Source organism: Acomys minous (genome assembly GCF_964271855.1).
Source record: "Acomys minous genome assembly, chromosome: 19".
Classification (NCBI taxonomy): domain Eukaryota; kingdom Metazoa; phylum Chordata; class Mammalia; order Rodentia; family Muridae; genus Acomys; species Acomys minous.
The window spans coordinates 777,608-800,044 of NC_140499.1; the positions used below are offsets into that span (position 1 = coordinate 777,608).

The window sequence follows — 22,437 nt, forward strand, 5'->3', positions numbered from 1 at the left end:
AAGAGCAGACACAACATATTCATATGTTTTAAATACAAAAATTGTCAATATAGTTAATATTTTGCGTGTATGTGTGTGGAGTGGAGTTTATGCATGCCATAATGTATGCGTACAGACGATAGGACCACTAACATAGAAAGACAGATTATATCCTTTTATCATATGGGTCCATGGGGACTGGACTCAGGTCATGATGGTTGGTGTTAAGTGCCTTTACCCATTGATCCATTGCACTGACTTCTATCCTATATTTAAAAACTTATATTTATAACTTCAAATTAATTTGGAAAACTGCCACAGAATTTTGGTGCATAAAATTTTTAAAATTTTTTCATTACTAAATTTGTCCTTTTTATATTTTTTAATTTTCTATATATACATTTATATTATTACACATATATAAAATAACTGTGCCAAAACACTATTAATGTAACATTAATATAATTTTTGATTTTTTGTGGTTCTTCTTGCTGAAGGTAATGAAATTTTATAGAGATATGGTTGTTTCTTTTTTTTTTCTTTCTTTCTTTGGTGGGGGTAGGGCGATGAGGTATTGCTATGTTTAAGTTTGGTTTCAATAAAGTAAGGGTGCCAAGACGATACTGATGAATGATGAAGATGAACTGAGATAGTGTATGTAAGGGAACTGACATTTGGTAAAAGGCTATAAAATATGAGCTCCCCTTCAGGTTATGCAAACAGACTCACAGTCAGCCACTGTTATGGTATAGAACCGATTGGTGTCAACATGTATCATGATTGAAGTACAGGCAGTACCCTGTAGGGGTGAAACCTCTCACTGCGTTTATATTGATATCTCCTACTTCAAGAAACAGAGTTGTTTGTTTCTAGGCACTCCATCTTTGACTTTTCAAGCTTCTGATTGACCATTGAAAATAAATTAGCAAATTATAAGATAACACAAAAAAGAAATCTCTTAATTTTGTCACTTGAAGGTATTTTCTTGAAGTTTTTTGTTTTTCATTGTTCCTTTTTTGTTTTGTTTGTTTTTGTATTATTGGTATTAAAACTCTGACACCAAGCCTGATGACGTGACCTAGATCTTTAGGAGGAGAGAATGAACTCCCCTAGGTTGTCCTGAGTGTCTCCTTTTTCCTTGTGTAAAGCTGGAAAAAGGTTTGAGCTTCCTAGGGACATAGATGATTTGAGGAGAGTGGTAACCTCGTGATAGTGTTCTAATAAAAATACTATCACACAACACTTCATACAGCAACACATTTCTGTCCTTTGGAGCCTGAGGTTCCCAGGACTTTTATGGCCAGACTAATCTATGCACATGTTAAGACATTGCTTCATTTTTCAGATATGCTTATTTGCTCTCCAACATATTATCATCAAAGAACCGTCATAGAAAATGGAAGGGAACATTTCTTGTGAGTTAGTAGGACCTTTTAAAAGATTCTTCTTAAAATTCAACCCAACGAGCTGCTAGAATACTTTTAGATATCTCCCTTAAGGGTAAGCTGAGAAAGAAAAATTGCTGGATGTAATTGTAGATGGTAGATTTATTCATTTTTCCTATAGTGCTGGGGGTTAAAGGTATTGGATTCTGTAATTCAAAAAATTATACTGGTTGATTGATTAATTGTGTGTGTGTGTGTGTGTGTGTGTGTGTGTGTGTGTGTGTGTGTGTGTATGAGGGCATGAGTACAATGTGGAGAAGTCAGAGGATATCTTTGTGGAGTTAGTTCTCCTTGTATGGGTTTCCAGGCTTTGTAGCAAGTGTCCTTACCTGCTGAATCTCAATGTCCAGAATGGGTTGAATTCTTAGAAGTAAGGCAAATTTGTCTTCATTAGTTTTATGTTTAATAAAAGAAAATAATAAGAAGATACCAGACAGCAGATATTATACTATATTATATGAGGCTTATTAAACGAACACCAGAGAGAGAGGGGGGGTGGGGTAGAGAGGGAGAGAGAAAGGGAATGAGGGGGTAAGAGAGAGGGGGTCGAGGTAGATCTGTTCTTTTATATCCTGGGCAGAGCCACGCCCCCATGGCAAATAGACAATGACATCACAGGTAGGCAGACTGAAGCAGAATTTTAACAAATAGTTTTAGACAAAGGAAGCATTTATCTGAACAAATATGTAAGTGTGCGATACAGGAAGAGGGGTAGTGATTATCTGCTCCAATGAGACAAGTTATCAAAATTACGTGTGGCTCCCAAATTAATTTGTTAGGTTTTGATGTTTTTCCCTAGAAAGATCTATCCTTGAGCAATTCATATGGTTCTTTTACAAAACCAGAAGACTACATAGCATTGGGTGTTAGATATGCAGAGATTACATAAGTGAAACCAGAAAATATCTTGTTAATTTTCTTTAAGCAAACCATAAGAGACAAAGATTTATTATAGCCTGTAATGGCTGTGGCCTTGGGCTCACCAAGTGGAAGAGGCTAAAGGAGGAAGAAGGAGCATTCTCAAGAGCTGAGAGTCGGTGCTCTTGCACAGGGGTCAGTCATCTGGGCAGGTGCTCACAAAAAGGATATATTGGAAAGGAGTAACTTAGACTTCTGCTTTTTAAAATTTGTTTTTCTTGATATATCTTAAATGTACAGAATTCTTAGCCTGTTGATTTTCACTAGATATGAACTTATAGCAAAAATGTCGCAGCGCTGAAAATCTCAGATATTCAGACTCCGTATCAGGAGTCTGATACTCTCATATTTGCATGTTTGCTTTCCTGTTCCTTACTATCCTTAAAGAATCTCTCATAAATCTTAGAAAAGTCCACATGAATTTGTTTACATTTCAAACCACATTCAGTTTAGGATTTGGAGAGTTCTTATTTGATTTACCTCCACGATTTTCATATTTTGGTTGGCTTCATTCCTTAGTTAGGGACGGCAAGGTAAGAGTGTCCTGTGGAACAGGAATTACACACTATTTCAGCAGGACTTCACTAATCACTACAGCTGAGTTAACCCTTCAATTTATAGCAGCAGGCTATACCTGAAAAAGATGGGGGAGACTTAGCAAAGTTAAGCAGACTCTACACGAGTATGCACAAGGGCATGTGTGCGTGCACACACACACACACACACTCATGACAATTTATAAATATATGTGTGTGTGCAAATGTGTATATATACATATAGTGTATGTATGTATGTTTGTTTGTATGTATATATGTATGTGTGGTAATTTACTTTTTGGTCTTAAGAATCATTGTCAGTTCAAGTGAGGTTCAATGCTTGATGAGTTGCAGCGGTTGCACTGCTGCCATCTTGTGGGAAATCAGGGCATTAGTCACTTTTTGGCTTGAAAACTCCCCAGCTCCCAAATAACTGACTTCAAATGATTTTTTAAATTAGAACATTGATATATTTTAGCACATTATGTTTATATTACACTGAATATTAAATCATATCTTCCTTGGCACCACATGTGTTTTCTATGAGATGCTTCCAAATTTTTAGTTAGTTATACATCATTCTACTTTACAGAATGAACTTGATGTGATGTATTAGCCTACTTTCACCTAATTCCAGAAAATATCAAGGCATGTGTGATGTGTAATTCAGAGTGTTCTTTTGCCTCTTTTATTTGTCCATCTGTTCCAGCCAGCATCTCTTATCTTCCAATCTGCTTGCTACAATCAACTGTTCCAAGGAGATTCTGGTAATGTTATTTAAAACTTACTCTCTTCCATGATTCTAAGACCACTGCATAAAGTTGTAAACATGGCATCTTGGCTCTATCTGATGTGGTCCTTCTCTCCCTCCCCGAGCCTACCTGTGTCCTCTCTAATAACTCTCCCAATTCCTTCTCATTTGAATGATAATAGGAAGTTCGATGTCATTTTATTGTATATAATATAACATCTGTATATTATTTTATTATTGTCATTGCTTATTTGTTCAGTGCCTGTCTTATTTAATGGCCCATATCACTATATATAGAATGGGAAGATGTGTAATTTTTTTCTTTCATTGTTCTGTTTTCAATTGCTTAGTAAAACTCTTGACATGCTGTAGATGTTTCATTATGTCTCTTAAATGAGCTGATAGAAAACTGAAATCAGGATGTCACTTGTTGCAGGATGTTTGATCACACCATGAACACAAAGATTGTGTACTCAAAAAACTTGTTTCTAGTTGTGGTGTGGCTCAGCTCTAGCATATACCTTTTACTCAAGAGCTTTCTGTAAACTGGATTAAATAATGTTAATCCTAAATCAAGAGGTGGAGCAAGAAACTAGCTGGTAGGGAGTAAATAGGAAAGAGAGACACTGAATTGAGGATATTTAAGGCAGTGTGGAGAGGAAGGGGCTTTTTCCTTCTGGGATGGCTGCTGAGTTGCAAGGTCAGTTGGGTGCTTTCTCTGCCTCTCCGAGTTAGTAGGCTTTCACCCCAGCATCTGGATTCTAAGTCTTTATTGGTAAAATGGAACACTTGGGATTTTTTATCTAAAACAGTCACCTTTTAAACTGTACTATGTTTTTACAATCTTCACTTCCAACTGTATTTCTTCTTGTCTATAAGTTATCCTTTATAACCAGGGTTCTCTGCCAACCCCAGAAGGACCAGCTTCTCCATAGCTCATCACACCAGCATCTGCACAGAGCTGGCTTGCTTATTTCTCACAGTAACTCTCCATCCCAAAACAGGCAATTTGCTATATTTTCCAATAATGATACAATTTTATTAGGATGTTTTTAGAGGTCCAAGCCAGTCAATACACCCAGAAAATTAAAAGAAAGATTAGGGTCTGCAAGCCTTCAAACAAACAGTCAAGAAACACAGACAAGAAATGAACAGTAAGCATTTTGAAATAAATTGGTCCAGATTATTCATTAATATGGATGGTCTAGTACATATTTGGCTATGTACTTGACTGCAAGCATTGTTTCCTCACAGGTTTGGCGGATCTGAGACTCAGGAAGAAGAAATCCATAGAAGCCTTTATCCCGGAGTTCAAAAGTGAAGGAATATTTGATTCCCTGATCATAAGCCCAGTCATCAGAACCCCCAGCAGCAGGATCTGAAATGAGAAAACAGCAGGAGAAAAATCTTTATGTCTAGTAAGAAGGGTAAAATAAATAACTACATTGTTTTTCGAACTACAAAATTTTCACTATGAAAAATACCATGGACAGTGGATCTGGGCCCAGGGGTTCTGCTCAAATTATTGCCCCAACCAAGGACAATACATGCAGTCATCATCAAACTCCTACCCAGATCTAGCCAAGGGACAAGACATTCTCCACAGTGAAGTGGAGAGTAGGGACTGACTTTAACACAAACTCTGGTGACACATATTTGGCCATGTCCCCTTGATGTGGAGGCCCGATGGCACTTAGAGGAAGGATAGCAGACTACCAAGAAGAGACTTGATACCCTAGCATCATATTCAGGGGGAGGAGGTCCCCCTCAGTCACAGTCATAGGAAAGTGGAATGGGTGAAAGTGGGAGAGAGGGACAAATGGGAGGATGCATGGGATGGGATAGCAATTGAAATGTAATATCCATGATTTTATTTTTCAATAAAAAAACAGTAAAAAGAAAAGAAAAGAAAAGAAAAATACTATGGACAAGCTAACTGTCTAGTCAACAGAAAACAGTGTATTTCAGAAAATTAGTTCAACTTTGCCCTAGAATTATTTTGTGAGAATGATCTCTGCAAGTATGTTTTCAGTAATATGAAATTCAGAAATTCGTAGTGCATTTGTATGTAGTGGGAAAGTACACTATGGATATCTCACTAAAGAATCTATGTCTCCAAGGAAAGCAAAGAAATCTGAGTGGTAAGAGTACCCCAAGCTTGTAGAAACCTTAGAATCATGAAGCTTGGCAGCTTGAGGGCAAAGGTATCCACGTTCATTTCCACTGTTAGAAACTGAACCTGGGGCCTTGTTTATGTTAGGCAAGGGCTTTCCACCAAGCCATACTCCCTCTGGTCCCTAGGTCATCACTTTTTATCTTTGGTGCCTGACACTTGGCATGGCATAGTTAGTTATTCATTTAGTAAATTTATTCAATTATAACTTTTTTGTCACTAATGTGTTTGTTAATTTTTTCTTCATCTATTTAATCAAGAACAGGACATCCTTCACTGAGCTGCAAGCCATGTGCTCATTTTTAGAGAAGCTGGGACAAAGGAAACCATTGTTCCTGTCCATTATTGGCTTCTACAGTGGCAAGATAAACCTAATAAACCTCATGGTTAAAAAATAAGTGAATGAGTGAGTCATCTCTGTCCGAATAACCTTAAGAAGACACCTTACAAAACAAGATCACAGAAAGTACTGTCATCTTTATAAACTCAAGGCTCGAGCTAGGGCCTCCTCAGTTGCAGTGGGGACCCCTTGATGACAGGATTGAGTTTCCCCCTGTGTCTATTTCTAATCCTTTCAAGCTTAGGCAAAAAGAAATCAGTGTAAGTCAGAGGAAAGTAGAGATAGAAATAGAAAATTGGTCCTTTCAGAACATGCCTTTTAAGAGAACTTCAAACTCTATGGTGAACACAATGCTGGGGTATAGCTCAACCTAGCTTTTTAAAAATTTTTGATGTGTTCTGCATGTATGCATAAGATGGTATTGGCTCCTTTGGAACTGGGGCTATTGCTGGTTGTGACTCAATGACTCATCATCATGTGGATGCTGGGAACTGAACCCAGGCTTTCTGTAAGAGCAGCTTCATTTTCTTTTCATATATGTTCTAGGCTTCTTCTTTCCTCTTCCCCTTAAGTTATGTTCCCTATCCTACTCTCATGGGCCTCTCCCTAGTTTCTTGGAATGTATATACAATGGCTTTGGAAGCAAATATACACATATGTAAAGAAAAGACTTACATATGAAAGAATATGTGACATTTGTCTTTCTAGTGTCGGTGACCTTACTCTATGGAATATTCTCCAGTTCCACCCAATTGTTTCTTCAAATTGTGTGATTTCATTTTTTTTATGACTAAGTAAAATTCTATTGTATTTATTTGTCTTGGTGTGTATTTCTTTTACTTGTTTGCATGTGTGGAAAAATTGGGCTCCTCTGAAGGGTGGCTTATTCATCAAGAAATTTTCCTTCCTACCCACAGTCTTTTTTATAGAGAAAGTATACTCTACTGTGTTTTTATCCTGCAGCTAAACATCTGACTCACCATCTTATGGATAACGTATCCAACACATAGGGTTGATTTGGGTATGTTCTTACTTTATAATCTTAATGTCATACCACTTAGCACCTATGTCTTTTTATGTTTCCCTATGCTACTTCTTTGTAGATTGCCTTGATCTACCTTCTCTTTTTTTCCTACCTACCTCCTTTTCATCCTTCCTTTCTTTTTATTTTGTACCTACTGAGAGCTTGGCACACAGTAGATACCCAAAAAATGTTTACAGAAAGCAGATGTTATCATGATTTGAAAAGAACATTTATTTCTCTATATATCTATTGAGTAGCAAAAAATACATATTTCATTTAAAAATCACTGAGGCAAAGCCATGTGCTTTAAATGGTGAGACAAGAAAGACAACAGGAAGCATTAGTCCTTCTCTAGAAACACAGTTTCTATGCATAGTTCTGATCCCACAACTTACAGATTGTTGTAGCTCCTGGGCCATATGTGTACTTGGTGCCATGCAGAGTGGCAAGCTCCTTTGCTGCACCTTTCACCAGGGCATTCTGAGGAAGAAAAATCAGCAAGTGAATGAATAAAAACAACCATGCTAAACAAACACACATCATGTACACTTGTGTCAAAACCCAAAGATGTTTGTGCCACATAAATACATAGTTCATAAGTAAGTCATGTGAAAAGATGTCTTCCCCACAAGCACTCATGCTGAAATTCTTTTTTTTTTTCATTTCTGCAGTGTGTAAGAGCAAAGCAAGGGCAAGGAAACCCTTATGCTGTGCACAGAGGCTGTTGATGCCATTGCATAAAAACAAAACATATCTGAAAAGGCAAATAAAACAACTATGACTTGAAAATGTGGTAGTAGAAATCCAATATTGGATCATTACAGGATGGTGTGAATTAGGGCTGGAACATTAGCAGATGATCACACAGGGATTGTATACCCAATGTAACTGTCTTTTGGAGGCAATTGCTCTGAATGAGGCTTTAAACGGCTGTTATTTTATTGATATTGTACATTAATAATGCGTTTAGCTGGTGCCTCAGCTTCTGGTGTTCTTGTCCTCAGCTACTCTCTCATATGAACATCTATTTCTTTACACCAGTTTTAGGGTTACCTCCTCATGTGTCTTCAATGGCTCCCACTTCCTCTTTTGTTAAAAAGACTCACTGTGAACCCACCTCAAAGGTCTATCTCATGTCTCCTCCCATATCCTTTCTAAGGGGATTTTCTGAATGGCCCCTTGCATCTCTCTTTCTCACGTTACCTCTGTCTTTAGCTATTCTTCCCTCTTCATTGGCATGGTCTTCTTTCTCTTTGCTGAAACAGAATTTCTTTCCTCTATCAGGTTTGCTTTCATGTTATCTCTCTTTTGCAGCAGCCCCATCTTACAGAGACCTGCAGTCTGTTGAAATCAGTTCTTCTGGCACCTATTATTTTATATTAGTTCTCTTCAGTGTTTATGGCTAGTCTATGGTTTTTGTTGTTGTTGTTTAATTTTCTTCTCATTCTTTACAGCTCAGGTTGGTCTCTAACTTCAGACTCTCATGCAGTGGTTAGGCTGTTCATTTCTATCCTCAGTAAGGCACTTAGAACTCAGAACAAGCTGGTTGTGTGAATCCTGTGCTGGTGTTCAAGGTCATTATAAATGGGCCATATTTAAGATCATAGTGCTGAACTTCTCAAAAGTTGCATGGTGACCTCTTGATTAGAGGTGGGCAGTTATACTATGTGTTTATGGTTGATGACTGTCATATTTAGATGTTGACATTAACTACAAAGTAAGAAAGTAATGAGCCCTTTCTCTGATTTTATTTAAAGTCAAGAGACAAAATAAGTCACAATAAACATTCATCAGCTAAAATATCATATTTAAAATTCCAATTTTCTTAGCAAAATTTCTTGCAATCAGTATAGGCTTTCTTTTGGGAAGTTCAAATAATTTCACCAATATTACTCATTTGTCATCTGAATAATACCCACCAACATTCTCTATCACAGAATTTTCTAGCAGAATGGAATGCTGTGTGGAATAGCACACTCAATGGGAATATTTTAAATATGCTGAATGACTGGCCCTTGTTGAAAACTGTGCATCAAAGTATGATTTTAGCATTAGCCAGTGTCAGGTACACACACACACACACACACACACACACACACACACACACACACACACACACACACTCTAGGAAGCCAGAATAGCCAAGGAACAACACAGAAGGGAGAAGAATTAACAATTTTCATTGGAACCTGCCACTTGAGGAATAGGGGTCAAATAATGACTAGTGTGTAAATAAGCCCTACAGTTTATAAAGAGTTCTTCCTAAGAGCTAGAAACAAAATGCATAGATACTAAAAAGCATATGCAAGGTATACATTCATGTGTGGTCATCTTGAGCTTTGACATCCATTTGCCTACCTTTCTTTTCCACTTTTCCTAGCCTTTTGATACTTCCAAAAGGAGTGTTGTTGGAGCCAGTTTGCTGGTCTCCAAGAACAGGAGGCCTAGATGAATCATTGCTGTCTGTCAAGGGCCAATATGGCTTGTAGCAATCCTTAGCTATGAATTTCCTACCATATTTTATGCAGACTTACATTTGTTCTCTTAAGAGTTCCTATAGCAAAACACATCTAAAATGTCACACAAAGTTTAAAGTCTGAGAGACTAAAGAAAAAGTAGTGTACTGTTCACAGGGTCCTGGGCTGCTGAGGCCTGGTGGGATGGAGGAGCTCTTCTCCAATTACTTGTGTTCCCAGGCAGCACAGGATAAAAAGCCCCCATTTCACTGCAGTGCATATGGCCTTATCTCAAATCTTCTGCATACTGCCAGAGTTGGTTCAGTGTTATAATTGTCCAGACCAGAATTTAACTGCCCCTGTGGGTAAACACATGTCTAGTGGGAATCTCAAATTATCTCTAATGTTAGTTTCCTTCCTCCTGTCCTATGATAATCTTAACTTATACCAAGGGACCAATAAGAAATGATAATTTTACAATTTTGGTGCCTAAGGAGTTCTTAAGCTTCAAGCAGGCACCAAAGAGAAAGAATTTGGAACTGGGGAAAGTCAATATGATTCTAAAGAAAAGGAAGAGTCTGGTTGCTGTGAGAAAAGAAGTCAGGGAAACAAGTGACATAGGACAGCTGGTCCTGCTGCTTCCTCGAGAGCCCAGGAGTAATGTTGGATAGAGGAATGTTGTCATTGGCATGAAGCAACTTTTTCTTTCAGTGAGCAAGTGTATTGTTCACTCTTTATCATTCAAGGAAAACACAAGGTGTGAGCCAGTTGAATTTGCAGTCCGGAGAGTTTTTCCTTTGATAGAAATGGTGTTTCTCCAAAATATATTTAAAATATAAAAACAGGAAAGGGGCAATCTTTGGCAGTTGAAATTTGCAGAACATCATATATTATTTTTTGAGGAGAATATAAGATCCTGTGAAAGCCAAGAGCATTTGACCAGGAATGTGACTCTGCTCTTGTCTTTGTTTAAAGCAGTTTCTCAATGTCTGCTCTCTTGGCACTTGGCTGAATCAGCGTGTGTGTGTGTGTGTGTGTGTGTGTGTGTGTGTGTGTGTGTGTGTATGTGTGTGTGTGTTTGTGTGCTGGAGTGGGAGTAGCTTTCCTGGTACACTATAGGATGTTTATCAGCATTCCCTGGTCACTAAACTCCCATAGTATGTCAATAAAAATGTCTCACAAATATTACCAAATGCCTTCTCTGGGCAGGAGTCAGTAGCAAAATTAGTTCAAAGTGAGGTAAAACATAAAATTGTGGATTATGAGAATTTAGGAGAAAAGTTAAAAAGGAAGACAGCATTTAAAGGTGTCTTTACTGATGACAATGCAGGGCACCAGCACGTTGGCTCTCATAAATGTCATAGTGCCAGTGAGACCGATAAATTTAGCAAAAACATTAGATTTGCAGTTAAATATAAATTTCACACAAACTACGGACAATGTTCCAGTATGGGTCTACTTCATGAAGAATTTGAGACACAATTATAGTAAAAAAAAATTAGCTCTTTTATGGAGATCTAAATTAAATGAAGAGTCATGTAACAGACCTGGCTACTACTTAGCATATCGCTATCTCCAGTCTTCTACAAGATGTCCAACTTATTATTTGGAATTCACCATCTACCTTTTCTATCAAGAATAGCCCTTACCCCTGTTTTTTTAGTTTGATTTTTGTTTGGTTTTATTTTATGCTTTCAATGTTGCATTCCTTCCCTGATCATCTGAATCATGTCCATTCTTCAATGCTCAGAACAGATCACCTTTCTTTTTTGTCTTTTTTCTTTCTTCCTTCCTTCCATCCTTACATTGTTTCTTCCTTTCTTCCTTTTTTTTTTTTTTGACAGAGTCTCTCTATTTAGGGCAGGTTGTCTTACTACTTACTATATAGATTAGGCTGACAATCTATCACAGAGATCTGCTCATTACTGCTAGAATTAAAAGCATGAGTTACTGGTACATCTCCTTTCATATTGGACATTAAACATGTTACCGTATCCCTTTCATGAATCCCAACAACTATGTACAATAAGCTCTCAGTTAAGAAACTTATGGTTTCCTGCCTATGAATTTCATTAAGACCCTAAGTTCTCTTATAGTTTTTGGTTGTGAGCTTAGCCTTCAACAGCTGAGCCATCTCTCCAGCTCAACCCTAAGTTCTCAATTGTCAGGAGACATACTTTATGGAAACTTAGTACGTACTCAATGAAATTTCTCTTAAGTCATGTAATATCTAGGTATAGGAGGAAAATTTTATCAAGCAAGAAGTCTTCTGAACTTTCTAATGGTATATCAGCAACAGGTTTCTTTATTAAAAGGCATTTTATTGTTGCATTTAAACCTTTTTGTTTTTTGTTTTTTTAAGTTTGAAATGAGAAATTCAGAGAAAATACCTTAGTAGATATTTTTGCCCCAAATTTTATACATTTTAGTTTCTAATAAAGAACCTCTTGACTGTGGGACTGTGTCCTTGCTAGACTGGTCATTCAGCAGGGATGTGGTGACAGATGTGCTGTTGGTGATGTGCACAGAGCTGCAGTTGTCTACCTTCTAATCGCTATTCCTTCCCTTTGAATGTTTACCTCTAAATGTGACCTTATATTGTGATCACGTGCTTGAGTAAGGCGACAGGATTCTTTTATTTATTTTTCTTCCTTTCAATTTCCTCTTCCTCCTCCTCCTTCTCCTCCTCCTCCTCCTTCTTCTTCCTCCAGACACAGTCTCTTTATGTAGCCCTGATTGTCAACTATATTGACCTGCTTGTATTTGAACTCACAGAGATCTGCTTTCGTTTGTTTCCTGGGTGCTGGGATTAAAAATGTGTGCCACCACACTCAGCTTGACAGGATTCTACTTTTGTAGCTTATTAACTAAAATGTTAATGATGTGCAGTGAATGACATAGCATTGAATTGGAAGGCTTTTAAAATCTGTGGTCAAATTTAATAGTTTTTCAGACAATTGTTATTTTTTTCTGGTTATTTTCATCTTTCTTCTCTTTGAGAATGAATACATTCTCACAAAAATATGGTCAAGGATTCAAGATTATACTCTGAGAAGTTAGTGATATCAGGCAATCTAAGTAAATCTTTTGTAATATCCAAGATAAAAGGGAATTACTGGTAGGATACAAAACTTTTCTCATTAATTTCCTAAAAAATGTTATTGGGATACCATTTTCGAAGACAGAGAAATATGAGGGTCTTATATATAATCAAATTGAAGACCCAGACATAAATACAAAAACCTATGAACACTTGATATTTTAAAAAATAAATAAGTCAGGAATACACAGTGGAAAAAAAAGAAAGCATCTTTAACAAATGGTACTTGTCAAACAGGATGGCTGCATGTAGAAAACTCCAGGTAGATCCTTAATTATCACTCTGTACAAAACTCAACTCCAGATAGATAAGAGACCTCAACATAAAACCAGAAACATCAGGATAGAAGACAAAGTAGAGAACAGCTTTGAACTCATTGGCACAGGAAAAGACTCTCTGAGTAGAACATGATTGGTGTGTGCACTAGAGTGAATAATTAATAAATGTGACCTCATAAAACTGAGAAGTTTCTGCACACTAAAAGACATCATTAATAGGACAAAATGGCAGCCTATATAATGGAAAAAGATTTTTATCAATTATACATTTGATAGAGGACTAATATACAAAATATATAAAGAACTCAAGAAACTAAATATAAAGAAAACAACCCCATTTAAAAGAGAATACAGATATAAGCAGAGAATTCCCGATAGAGAGAACTCAAATGATTAAGAAACACTTAATTTTAAACAAGAAGTTTGAGATGGCTCAGTGGTTAAGAGAGCGTTGGCTGTTCTTCCAGAAGACCCAGATTCAATTCCTAGCACCCATATCACAGCTCACAACTGTCTGTGACTCCAGTTTTTAGGGAGACATGGCACCATTACACAGACGTATACATGCAGGGAAAACCCAATGCATCTGAAAAATGAATCTTAAAAAGTAAAAGAAATGTTCAACATCCATAGTCATCATATAAATTTCCTTGAGATTTCATCTTTTACCTGTCAGAATGACTAAGATCAATAAAACATGTGATAGGTTATGTTGGCAAGGATGTGGAAGTAAGTGGGACTCTCATCAATTGCTGGTGGGAGTACAAACTTGTACAGACACTATTGCAATCCATGTGGAGGTTCCTCAGGAAAAAGGAAACCCATCTTATCCAGGATTCAGCTAGACCACTCCTTGCATATATTGAAGTGATGTTTCATCCTACCAAAAGGACACTTGCTCAACTATGTTCAATGATGCTCTATTCATAATAATCAAAAATTGAAAATAACCTAGATGTCCCTCAGCAGAAGAAGGAATAAAAAAAATGTAGTACATTTACAAAAATGGAGTATCAGACATTTTAAAAACCGACATAATGAAATTCAAAGGTAAATTGATGGAACTAGAAAAAAATTATCTTGAGTGGAGAATCCCAGACTCACAAAGAATTTGATTACTTGTAGATATTATCTATTAAGTCAATGATAACTAAGCTTCAATCCATAGAACCACAGAGATTAGTCACAGAGTAAGTGCCTACAGGGGGCAGATAGATCTTCCTAGGAAAGGGAAATATAATAGAGAGTTATCAGCGGGTGGGAGAGGGGCTTGAGTGGGAGGATTCTAGCTGAATGTGGGGAGCAGGAGTGGAGAGGGAGATAAGTGAGGGGATATTGGAAGAGACAACTAAAATTAATGGACATTTGAGGGGCAATATAGAACCCTAATACAATAGAAGAATATATATATTCTTGTTACCAAATGAAGCTTCTAGTACCAGAATTGGGTTATTAGGTCCCATGGTGAGATGGTTTGAAGGAAAATGCCCCCCTTAGCTTCATAGAAAGTGGATGAACTTGACAATTAGGAGGTGTGATCTTTCTGTAGTAGGTGTGGCTTTGTTGGAGGAAGTGTGTCACTGGGGATGGGCTTTGGGGTTTCAAATGCTCTAACTAAGGCATATGGGAATTCCCAACCCTCCCATGAAACTTTCAAGACAATAGGTTGCTCTACATGAGCTCACAGCAGGTCCCATTGCTGAAGACAATACTTGCACAACTGTTTGTTTTCTAACTAGAGGCATAAAGGGAGTGATTCAGATGGGAAGTGAAGAGGGGGAAGAACTGGGTGGGGTAGAGGGAGACAGGCCATAATCAGGGTATATTATGTAGAAACAAATCTATTTTCAACAAATGGAAAAAAATTAAAAGTGGGTCTTTGGAAGTTGTGACAAGCTAAGAAATTTTACAACAGCTAATGCCACTAGGCTCAGGACTACCCCTACTATTAGTATCTGCTTATCTAAGCCTTCTTGTCTTGGCTGGAAAACGAGAAACAGACCAGGGAAATTTAAAGATTTTTAAAATAGTTTTTAATGAAAAAAACTACTTGCATCCTCGATTAGTAGCTGTGGACTCATTCTGATTTCTTTCTTGCTCTGTGTGTGGGGTAGGACAAGGTACTTAGCTGGTATTCTTCTAGCTTTCTGGTTTTCATTTTCAAGTAGTATATAATTATTTATTATGTATACTATTGCTAACTAGCCTGTGTGTGCCAGCCAAAGACTCTGATATTTTTTCATAACTGGTAAATGCAGCCATATGTGTTTGTGTGGCTGGATCCATTTCCTGTTTCACCGTATCTTTCCCATGTGTGAATGAAATAGGATATCTCTGCTTCCTGACTGCCAGACCAGCCTTATCCTCCTGTCCTGCTTTCCTTGACACAATGGAATTTATCTCCTGTGGAACTGTAAACCAAAATAAGTCTTTTTTTCCTAAGTTGCTTTTGTCAGGGTATTTTAGCACAGCAACAGAAAAGTAACTAATACAATCATTATTGTGGTAATGCTAAATGGAACTACTGTCATTTTGAATATTAGTAAATAAGTGACATTCAAAGGAGATTGTTCCCTGTGTCAAAAATCCATTTCATTTATCTACTTTATCCAGAAAATTAAATTTAGTATATAATCTACATATTCATATATATCTATATATCCATATCCTACACACACAGTTTTTACTCCTGAAACTAATAAGAAATTGTTTTCTTCAGTTGGTTTCTCCTGTTGTCCTCCTTTTCTCTACATGATCAGTAAATCCCACTCCTCTTTCCAAACCTCTCCCCTTGGAGGAGAGTGTTCACATTCCTGGCATTCCTGAGGACCTCTCTAACCCCTTTACCTGGAGCCACCAGCTACAATCCTTAACATCCTTAACATCCCCCCTCCTCACCTGCCTTTGTCAGGGTGCCACTTCCTCTGGCCTTTACCCCTGAGGCTGCTGAACCAGCCCAGGAGCCTCAATTCAGTTCTCAAATAAACCTGCCCTTTTTAAACTTTAAATCTGGCTTGGATTAGTTTATTTTGTTGGGGGAGATAGCCCATCACTTCTGACAATTGTTTTCAGAATTAGAATAAAAAGCAGTTTCAGTATTGAAGTGGTCTCCCTCCCACTGCACCCACTCACCAATTCTTCATAGTTCGTAGGCAGCTTATAGTCATAGGAGTAAGGGTAGAGCATCATCTGGGAGTATGAGTGGATTGTCAGATAGGCCTTGATGGAGGAAAGGTTTTTGCGGATAAAATCTGCCAGGGCCTTTGTTTCTTTTTCAGACTCTGGGGCTGGTCCGCAGTAAGTCTCATCACAAGGACTCCGAGAAGCTCCCACTTCTGCAAAAATGTGTATTGTTATTAATACACTACTGTGGTAACCTACTGAAGTTCTCTTAGAAGATGTTAGGTGTTTTAGTTTTTTGAGTTAGGAAGCTAAATAATATAAGATGTTTTCTCAGGAGTCTTTACAACAATTTCTCATGAGTTTTCATTTGTCTTCCACTAATATCAATATTTGTGAAGAGAAGGAGCATCATTGTGCTCTGACTGTACTTCAGTCTGCACTGTACGTATGCATATACAATGAGATCAAGACAGTGGGATCAATAACAGGGATATATACTAATCACGTCCATGAGAAAAATCCTATGTTACTATAATCAATTTATTGCATCACAATTTTCTTTAAATAATTGTTTGTTTAATACTGTGTCTAAATGGTCATTATATTACATCCTGTAGACACACATGAATGGATTGTGTCAGGTGTGTGAATTGTGCAATTCCATAATTTAATATATCTAGGAACACAATACAGAGCTTTGCTCCATATCTTTTTTTTTTTTTTGAGTGGATTGTACTTATGTATTTAAGAATATGTATCTACAAATATACATACATATTCATATACTTATATATGTAACAACAATTAATTTAAAAAAGAGGCAATGAATATTTTTTCAGCATTGAAAACTAAATAAAATAGCATTTATTTTGCACACCCTGGGCTTATGACTATTAATTACATAGCCAGCTCTGTGATTTCTAGTATCATTTACAGCATATAATTTACAAGAAACCCTAGGAATACAAAATGATACTAAAATTGCTGAGCTGCCCTCAGTGTGGGATTTCTTTTTTTCTGAGATGATTTATACTTTTTTAAAAATATATTTTATTAATTTATTCATATTACATCTAAATTGTTATCTCATCCCTGTATCTTTCCATTCCTCCCTCCCTCTCATTTTCCCCTTACTTTCCTCCCCAATAACTGTGACTGAGGGGAATCTCTTCCCCCTGTATATGCTCATAGGGTATCAAGTCTTTTCTTGGTAGCCTGCTATCCTTCCTCTGAGTGCCACCAGGTCTCCCCATCCAGGGCACATGGCCAAATATGGGACACCAGAGTTCATGTGAAAGTCAGACCCCACTCTCCACTCAACTGTGGAGAATGTCCTGTCCATTGGCTAGATCTGGGTATGGGTTCGAATTTTATTGTGGACAAATTGATTGAACTAGAAATGATCACAATGAGTGAGTTAACTGAGAAGCAGAAAGAGTCAAATGGTATATACTCACTTACATCTGGATACTAGCCCAAGGGGTATGTCTCATGAAAGTCTTCACTTACCAGGAAAATGGGACAGAGGGGAGGACATCCTACTGGGACTCTAGGTGAGAGAAGCATGGGAGAATGGGGAAATAGAAGGATCCAGAGGGTCCTAGAAACCTACAAGAAGAACATTATGGGCAGATCTGGGCCCAGAAGTCCTGCTCAGACTATGGCACCAGCCAAGGACAATATGTGCAGAAAACTTTGAAATCCTACACAGATCTAGCCAATGCTTCATACCTTTTAATAAAATGAATTAACAAACCATTTTCTGTGCTTTGGGAAAGTTAGAATTCTAAAACATAAAACTTTATAGTTTTTCTTGTTTTGAATATTGGTTTATTATTTTTTTATGCTACTTTATCTCTTATGCTTTTTAATGTATACAAAATGGTTAAACACTATCTACTTACCACACCAACCAGAATTAAAATTTCTATTGGGGTCTACACCCACGCAGGAACTTCCGGCCTTAGTAGAGCGGGTTTTTCTCCACATTCGGCTCTGAAAGTAGATTATATGGTTAGATAACAAGCACAGGAAGCAACAGTGTGAACTTTACAAGCCTGAGTTCACGTACCTTAGCCCAGGTGTAGACATAGCCATCAATGTTGAACACAGGGAGAACATAAAAGTCCAACTCATCAAGAAGCTCTGTCATATGGATCTCTTGTCCATAGGTACGGATGGCCTGTATGCAAATAACAATGTGGGATTTCATGGAAGAATGCAATGGAATGATGGTGCTAAAATTTACATGGCCCAAATGCATGCTGACTTTGGTCATAGAAGCTGGGCTCTCTGCCTCATGGCCAGCCTACATCTAAATCCAACTATTTCTTGGGTTTTCTTGGATAAAGAATTGCAAATTAATGTAGAAATACTTTGAAGAAAAGAAATTAGATTTCATATAATAAATTCTTATATTTTAAGAGCATATCAATGCAAGGTTTTATATTTAGAAAATAGCTATACAAATAATGTAGGGATGACGGACGGATCTGGGCCCTGGGGTCCTGCTCAAACTATGGCACCAGCCAAGGAAAATATAGGCAGTAAACTTCAAACCCCTACCCAGACCTAGACGATGGACAGGACATTTTCCATCATTGAGTGGAGAGGGAGATCTGACTTTCACACGAACTCTGGTGCCCCATTTCTGACTACATCCCCTGGATGGGGAGGCCTGGTGGCACTCAGGAAGGATAGCAGGTTACAAAGAAGATACCCTAAGAGCATATATAGGGGGAGGAAGTCACCCTCAGTCACAGACATAGGGGATAGGAGTAGGGGGGGAAGCAGGAGGGAGGGAGGAATGGGAGGATACAAAGGATGGGCTAACAATTGAGATGTAATATGAATAAATTAATAAAATAAAAAAATAATGTAGGGAGTTCCAAAACATTTTATTTATTTATTTGTTTGTTTATTCATTCTTTCATTCACTTTACGTCCTGGTCATAGTCCTATACTTCCTTACCTCCCAACCTCACCTTCTCTATCTCCCCCAACACCTCCCCTATTCCTCAGAAAAAGGAAATCCCCTTCCTAACCACCTCAGCTCATTAAATCACATTAGAAATGAAACTTTCCTCTTCCCCTGTGGCCTAGGAAGGCAGTCTCACCAGGGAGAAGTAATTGAAAAGTTGGCAAGAGAGTCCATGTCAGAGAAAACCCCTGTTTGCCTTACTGGCACACCCACATGAAGCCTGAGCTGCCCATTAGGCACACCTTTGTAGGGTGCCTAGGTCCAGTCCATACAAGGTCCTTGGTGGGTGATTCAGTCTTAACAGTCTCCTCTGGGCCCTGATTAGTAAGCTTTTTTGGTCTTCTTGTGAGGCTCCTGTCACTTCCAGGTCCTTTTCTCCTTTTTTTTTTAAATAAAGATTTATTCATTTATTTTATGTATTTGAGTGCTATGTTTTCATGTATCCCAGAAAAGGGATCAGATTCCATTACTGGTGGCTGTGAGCCACCAAGTTATCACTGGGAATTGAACTTAGAACCTCTGGAAGAGCAGCTGGTAATCTTAACCACTGAGCCCCAGTCCCCTCAAACATTCTTTATGTAATTTTCCCTAATGTTGTCAGTTTTTACAATCACAATATGGGTATGAAAATAAAGATATTAGCATTGAACCACTATTATAAACTATACTTTAGACTTTATTTCAATTGTATCAGTGTTTCCATTAATGCCCCCTTCCAGTTGTAGGGCTCACCTTGCCCCTCCCTCCCTTTTTGTCTCTCTCCTGGATCTCATCTTGCCCAAAGTGCCTTAAGCTTGTTATATATTGAGCCTGTCCGTGAATTTCTTATCCTCCTGCGTCCATATCCTGAAAACTAGGATTAAAAGTGTGTACCAGAATAGACAGCTGTCATATTTTCTCAGTCTACAATAATATATGATAATTTCCCATCTTTCCTCATCTTTTATGACCTTCACATTGTTGAAAATCACTGGTCAGGCTGTTTGGCAAATGCCTCAATTTGAACTTGCTTCATTGCTTTAATTGTTTTTTCTTACAAGTTTACAAAGGCTACCTTCTCACATGATATTAATATTTCATTTAATCCTGATGATATTATTCTTAAGAACTCAGTTAAAATAGTTTTTTGAAATTTCCTTTGTGTAAGTTTTTACTTTATAATTAATATATTTTGGGTGGAAGATGCTTTGTGGCTCTGAAATATCTTGTATTTTCTTAAAGTTTTGTAGGCGATTGTTTGCAACCTCCAGTGGTTTTTGCTGAAATCATTATTACCAAGATATTCTAAATGTGGTTTTGTTCATCATTTGTGCACATATTGGTTGTAATATCCTGTAAGAAATGGTTATTTCTTCTTCATTTTTTTTTATTAATGAAGTATCTATTTGTGTCAATATGAATACATGAATTCTTGAAAATTTGAACATTTCATCTTACCAAGAGAATTCAATGATCAGCTGGGGATTTATCAATACTGATCAACTTTTAAAGGATGAATTGCTATTTTAGCTGTCAACCAATCCACTAAACACAGGTGAGAAAGTATAATTTAGTGAAATTGAAATAAAACAAAATTTTAACTTAAAATGTATATCTAACCAAGGTCTGTTGACAAATGTTAAAATTAATTTCCCCCAATGGGAATGTGGAATTGTGGAGAGAGAGAGAGAGAGAGAGAGAGAGAGAGAGAGAGAGAGAGAGAGAGAGAGAGAGAGAGAGAGATTTTCTCATATTAGGCTATAAAGGAATTAATTCAACTTATTACTTTCTATTTCTTCAAGCAAAAATCACTTGGTCAACCCACCTCTCTCACAAACCACTGACAGAATGCAGGAGAAATCCACTCTCTTGCATGAAAACCACAATCCATGAAGATGGCAGGCTTATTTGGTTTAGGTTTGCCAACCTATTGTGAACAAAAGGAAAAGGAGAAATGTGATTCACCACATGACACTGAGGGGTTAACATCCTCTCCCTTTGGACTCAGTAGGTGAATCCTTACAGAGATCTGGTGACATCCAATACTGAAGCTCTTCTTGTTTCTAGATAGTCACTGTGTTTAAGCTGAAAGCTTGCATCATTATTAGGTTTATCAAACCTATATTGCCACAAAGAACCTTGATTAACCTGCTTACCTGCATTCTTATAGCATTTATTCTCAGCTACAGTTACTAGGTGACATGACTGATAACTAGATGGCTAATTATAAGTAATTATGACTGTTGCTAATTTTATAAACAAAATTTTCTTTTCTCCACTTATTTCTCATCTCTTCATTTCATCACTGGGATTGCACGACTAAAGTTGCATTGTGATGGTGGAAACAAAGTGTTGATGTTCATTGTATGTGGTCTGGTAAGGGAGAATGGCCTGACAGATGGCTTTCCAACAAAAGCTTGCAACTTGCAAACAGAATTGGAAGCCACATCTGTGAGAAGAGCCTTATATTAGGTTGACCATCCCTTAGACTGCATACAGGGATATGGTAAAATTTATAAGACTTCTCTTACTTTACTGGATTTTCTTTTTCTATAAATCAAAAGTAATTATGTAAAATGCATATAGAATAAAAGAATGTAAGGAATCTGAGCTATAGTTTTTTTTTCTTGTAGATAAGCATGTCTGCGAAGCAGATGCTGGTGAATCAGAACTCATTGATTTAAATGAATTGTTACCTTGAGGAGATGCATGTTACGCCCTTCAAATGTGGTTCCAATGATGTTCTGAGAGATGAGGTCTGGATTCTGGGTGACAACTTGTTCAATCCAAGCCTCTATCTACCAAATGGAATCATTACAGGATTAATGTGACATTTTTGGTACAATACCAACTCTTCCCAAAAGTATCAGAAATGGGGGCGCCTCATACCGTTTCCCACTTGTTGTACTTGGTGTAGCTGTGTCCAGTTGCACGGCTGTGGCTATCAAACTGGGCTTCCAGGGCAGTTCTCACGTTGCTTATCAATACCCTGTATGAATCAAAGTGTGTGTTTCTGAGTGTGAGCATATTCCCAGGGAACACATGAAACCAAGAACCACAGCTTTAGTCGATGCTGCCCTGCCTCCTACTGACTCCCACACTTCCTTCTGCCTTTTATCGAGGCTATTTAAGCTGAGATACTTAGGGGAGATTCTGATATCAATCAGAAAAAGTGACCCATTAAAGAAAATGGACTCTTCCTGGGCCCATACTTCATATACTTTCATGGCTTTCTTTGATACTCAGGCATTTGTCTTATAGCTTTGGGCATCTACACAACAGTATATATTTGATCCATATTTGTTTAATTTTTTTAAACACCAGATATTTTCCTGATTTTAGCACTGAACAAAAG

General features: G+C 37.5%; 1 protein-coding gene across 1 annotated transcript in view; it reads right to left on the reverse strand.

Moving 5' to 3' along the window:
- Positions 1-4,819: 4,819 nt before the first annotated feature.
- CPB1 (carboxypeptidase B1) overlaps positions 4,820-22,437 on the reverse strand; it is a gene marked incomplete at both ends in the record, with an annotated part of 30,657 nt that continues 13,039 nt past the window's right edge. The window contains 8 exons of the mRNA XM_084769653.1: positions 4,820-5,007; positions 7,562-7,646; positions 16,133-16,335; positions 18,028-18,118; positions 18,195-18,305; positions 20,908-21,009; positions 21,779-21,880; positions 21,972-22,071. Coding sequence (XP_084625779.1) covers positions 4,820-5,007; positions 7,562-7,646; positions 16,133-16,335; positions 18,028-18,118; positions 18,195-18,305; positions 20,908-21,009; positions 21,779-21,880; positions 21,972-22,071 — 982 coding nt within the window. The remainder of the gene's footprint in view (positions 5,008-7,561; positions 7,647-16,132; positions 16,336-18,027; positions 18,119-18,194; positions 18,306-20,907; positions 21,010-21,778; positions 21,881-21,971; positions 22,072-22,437) is intronic.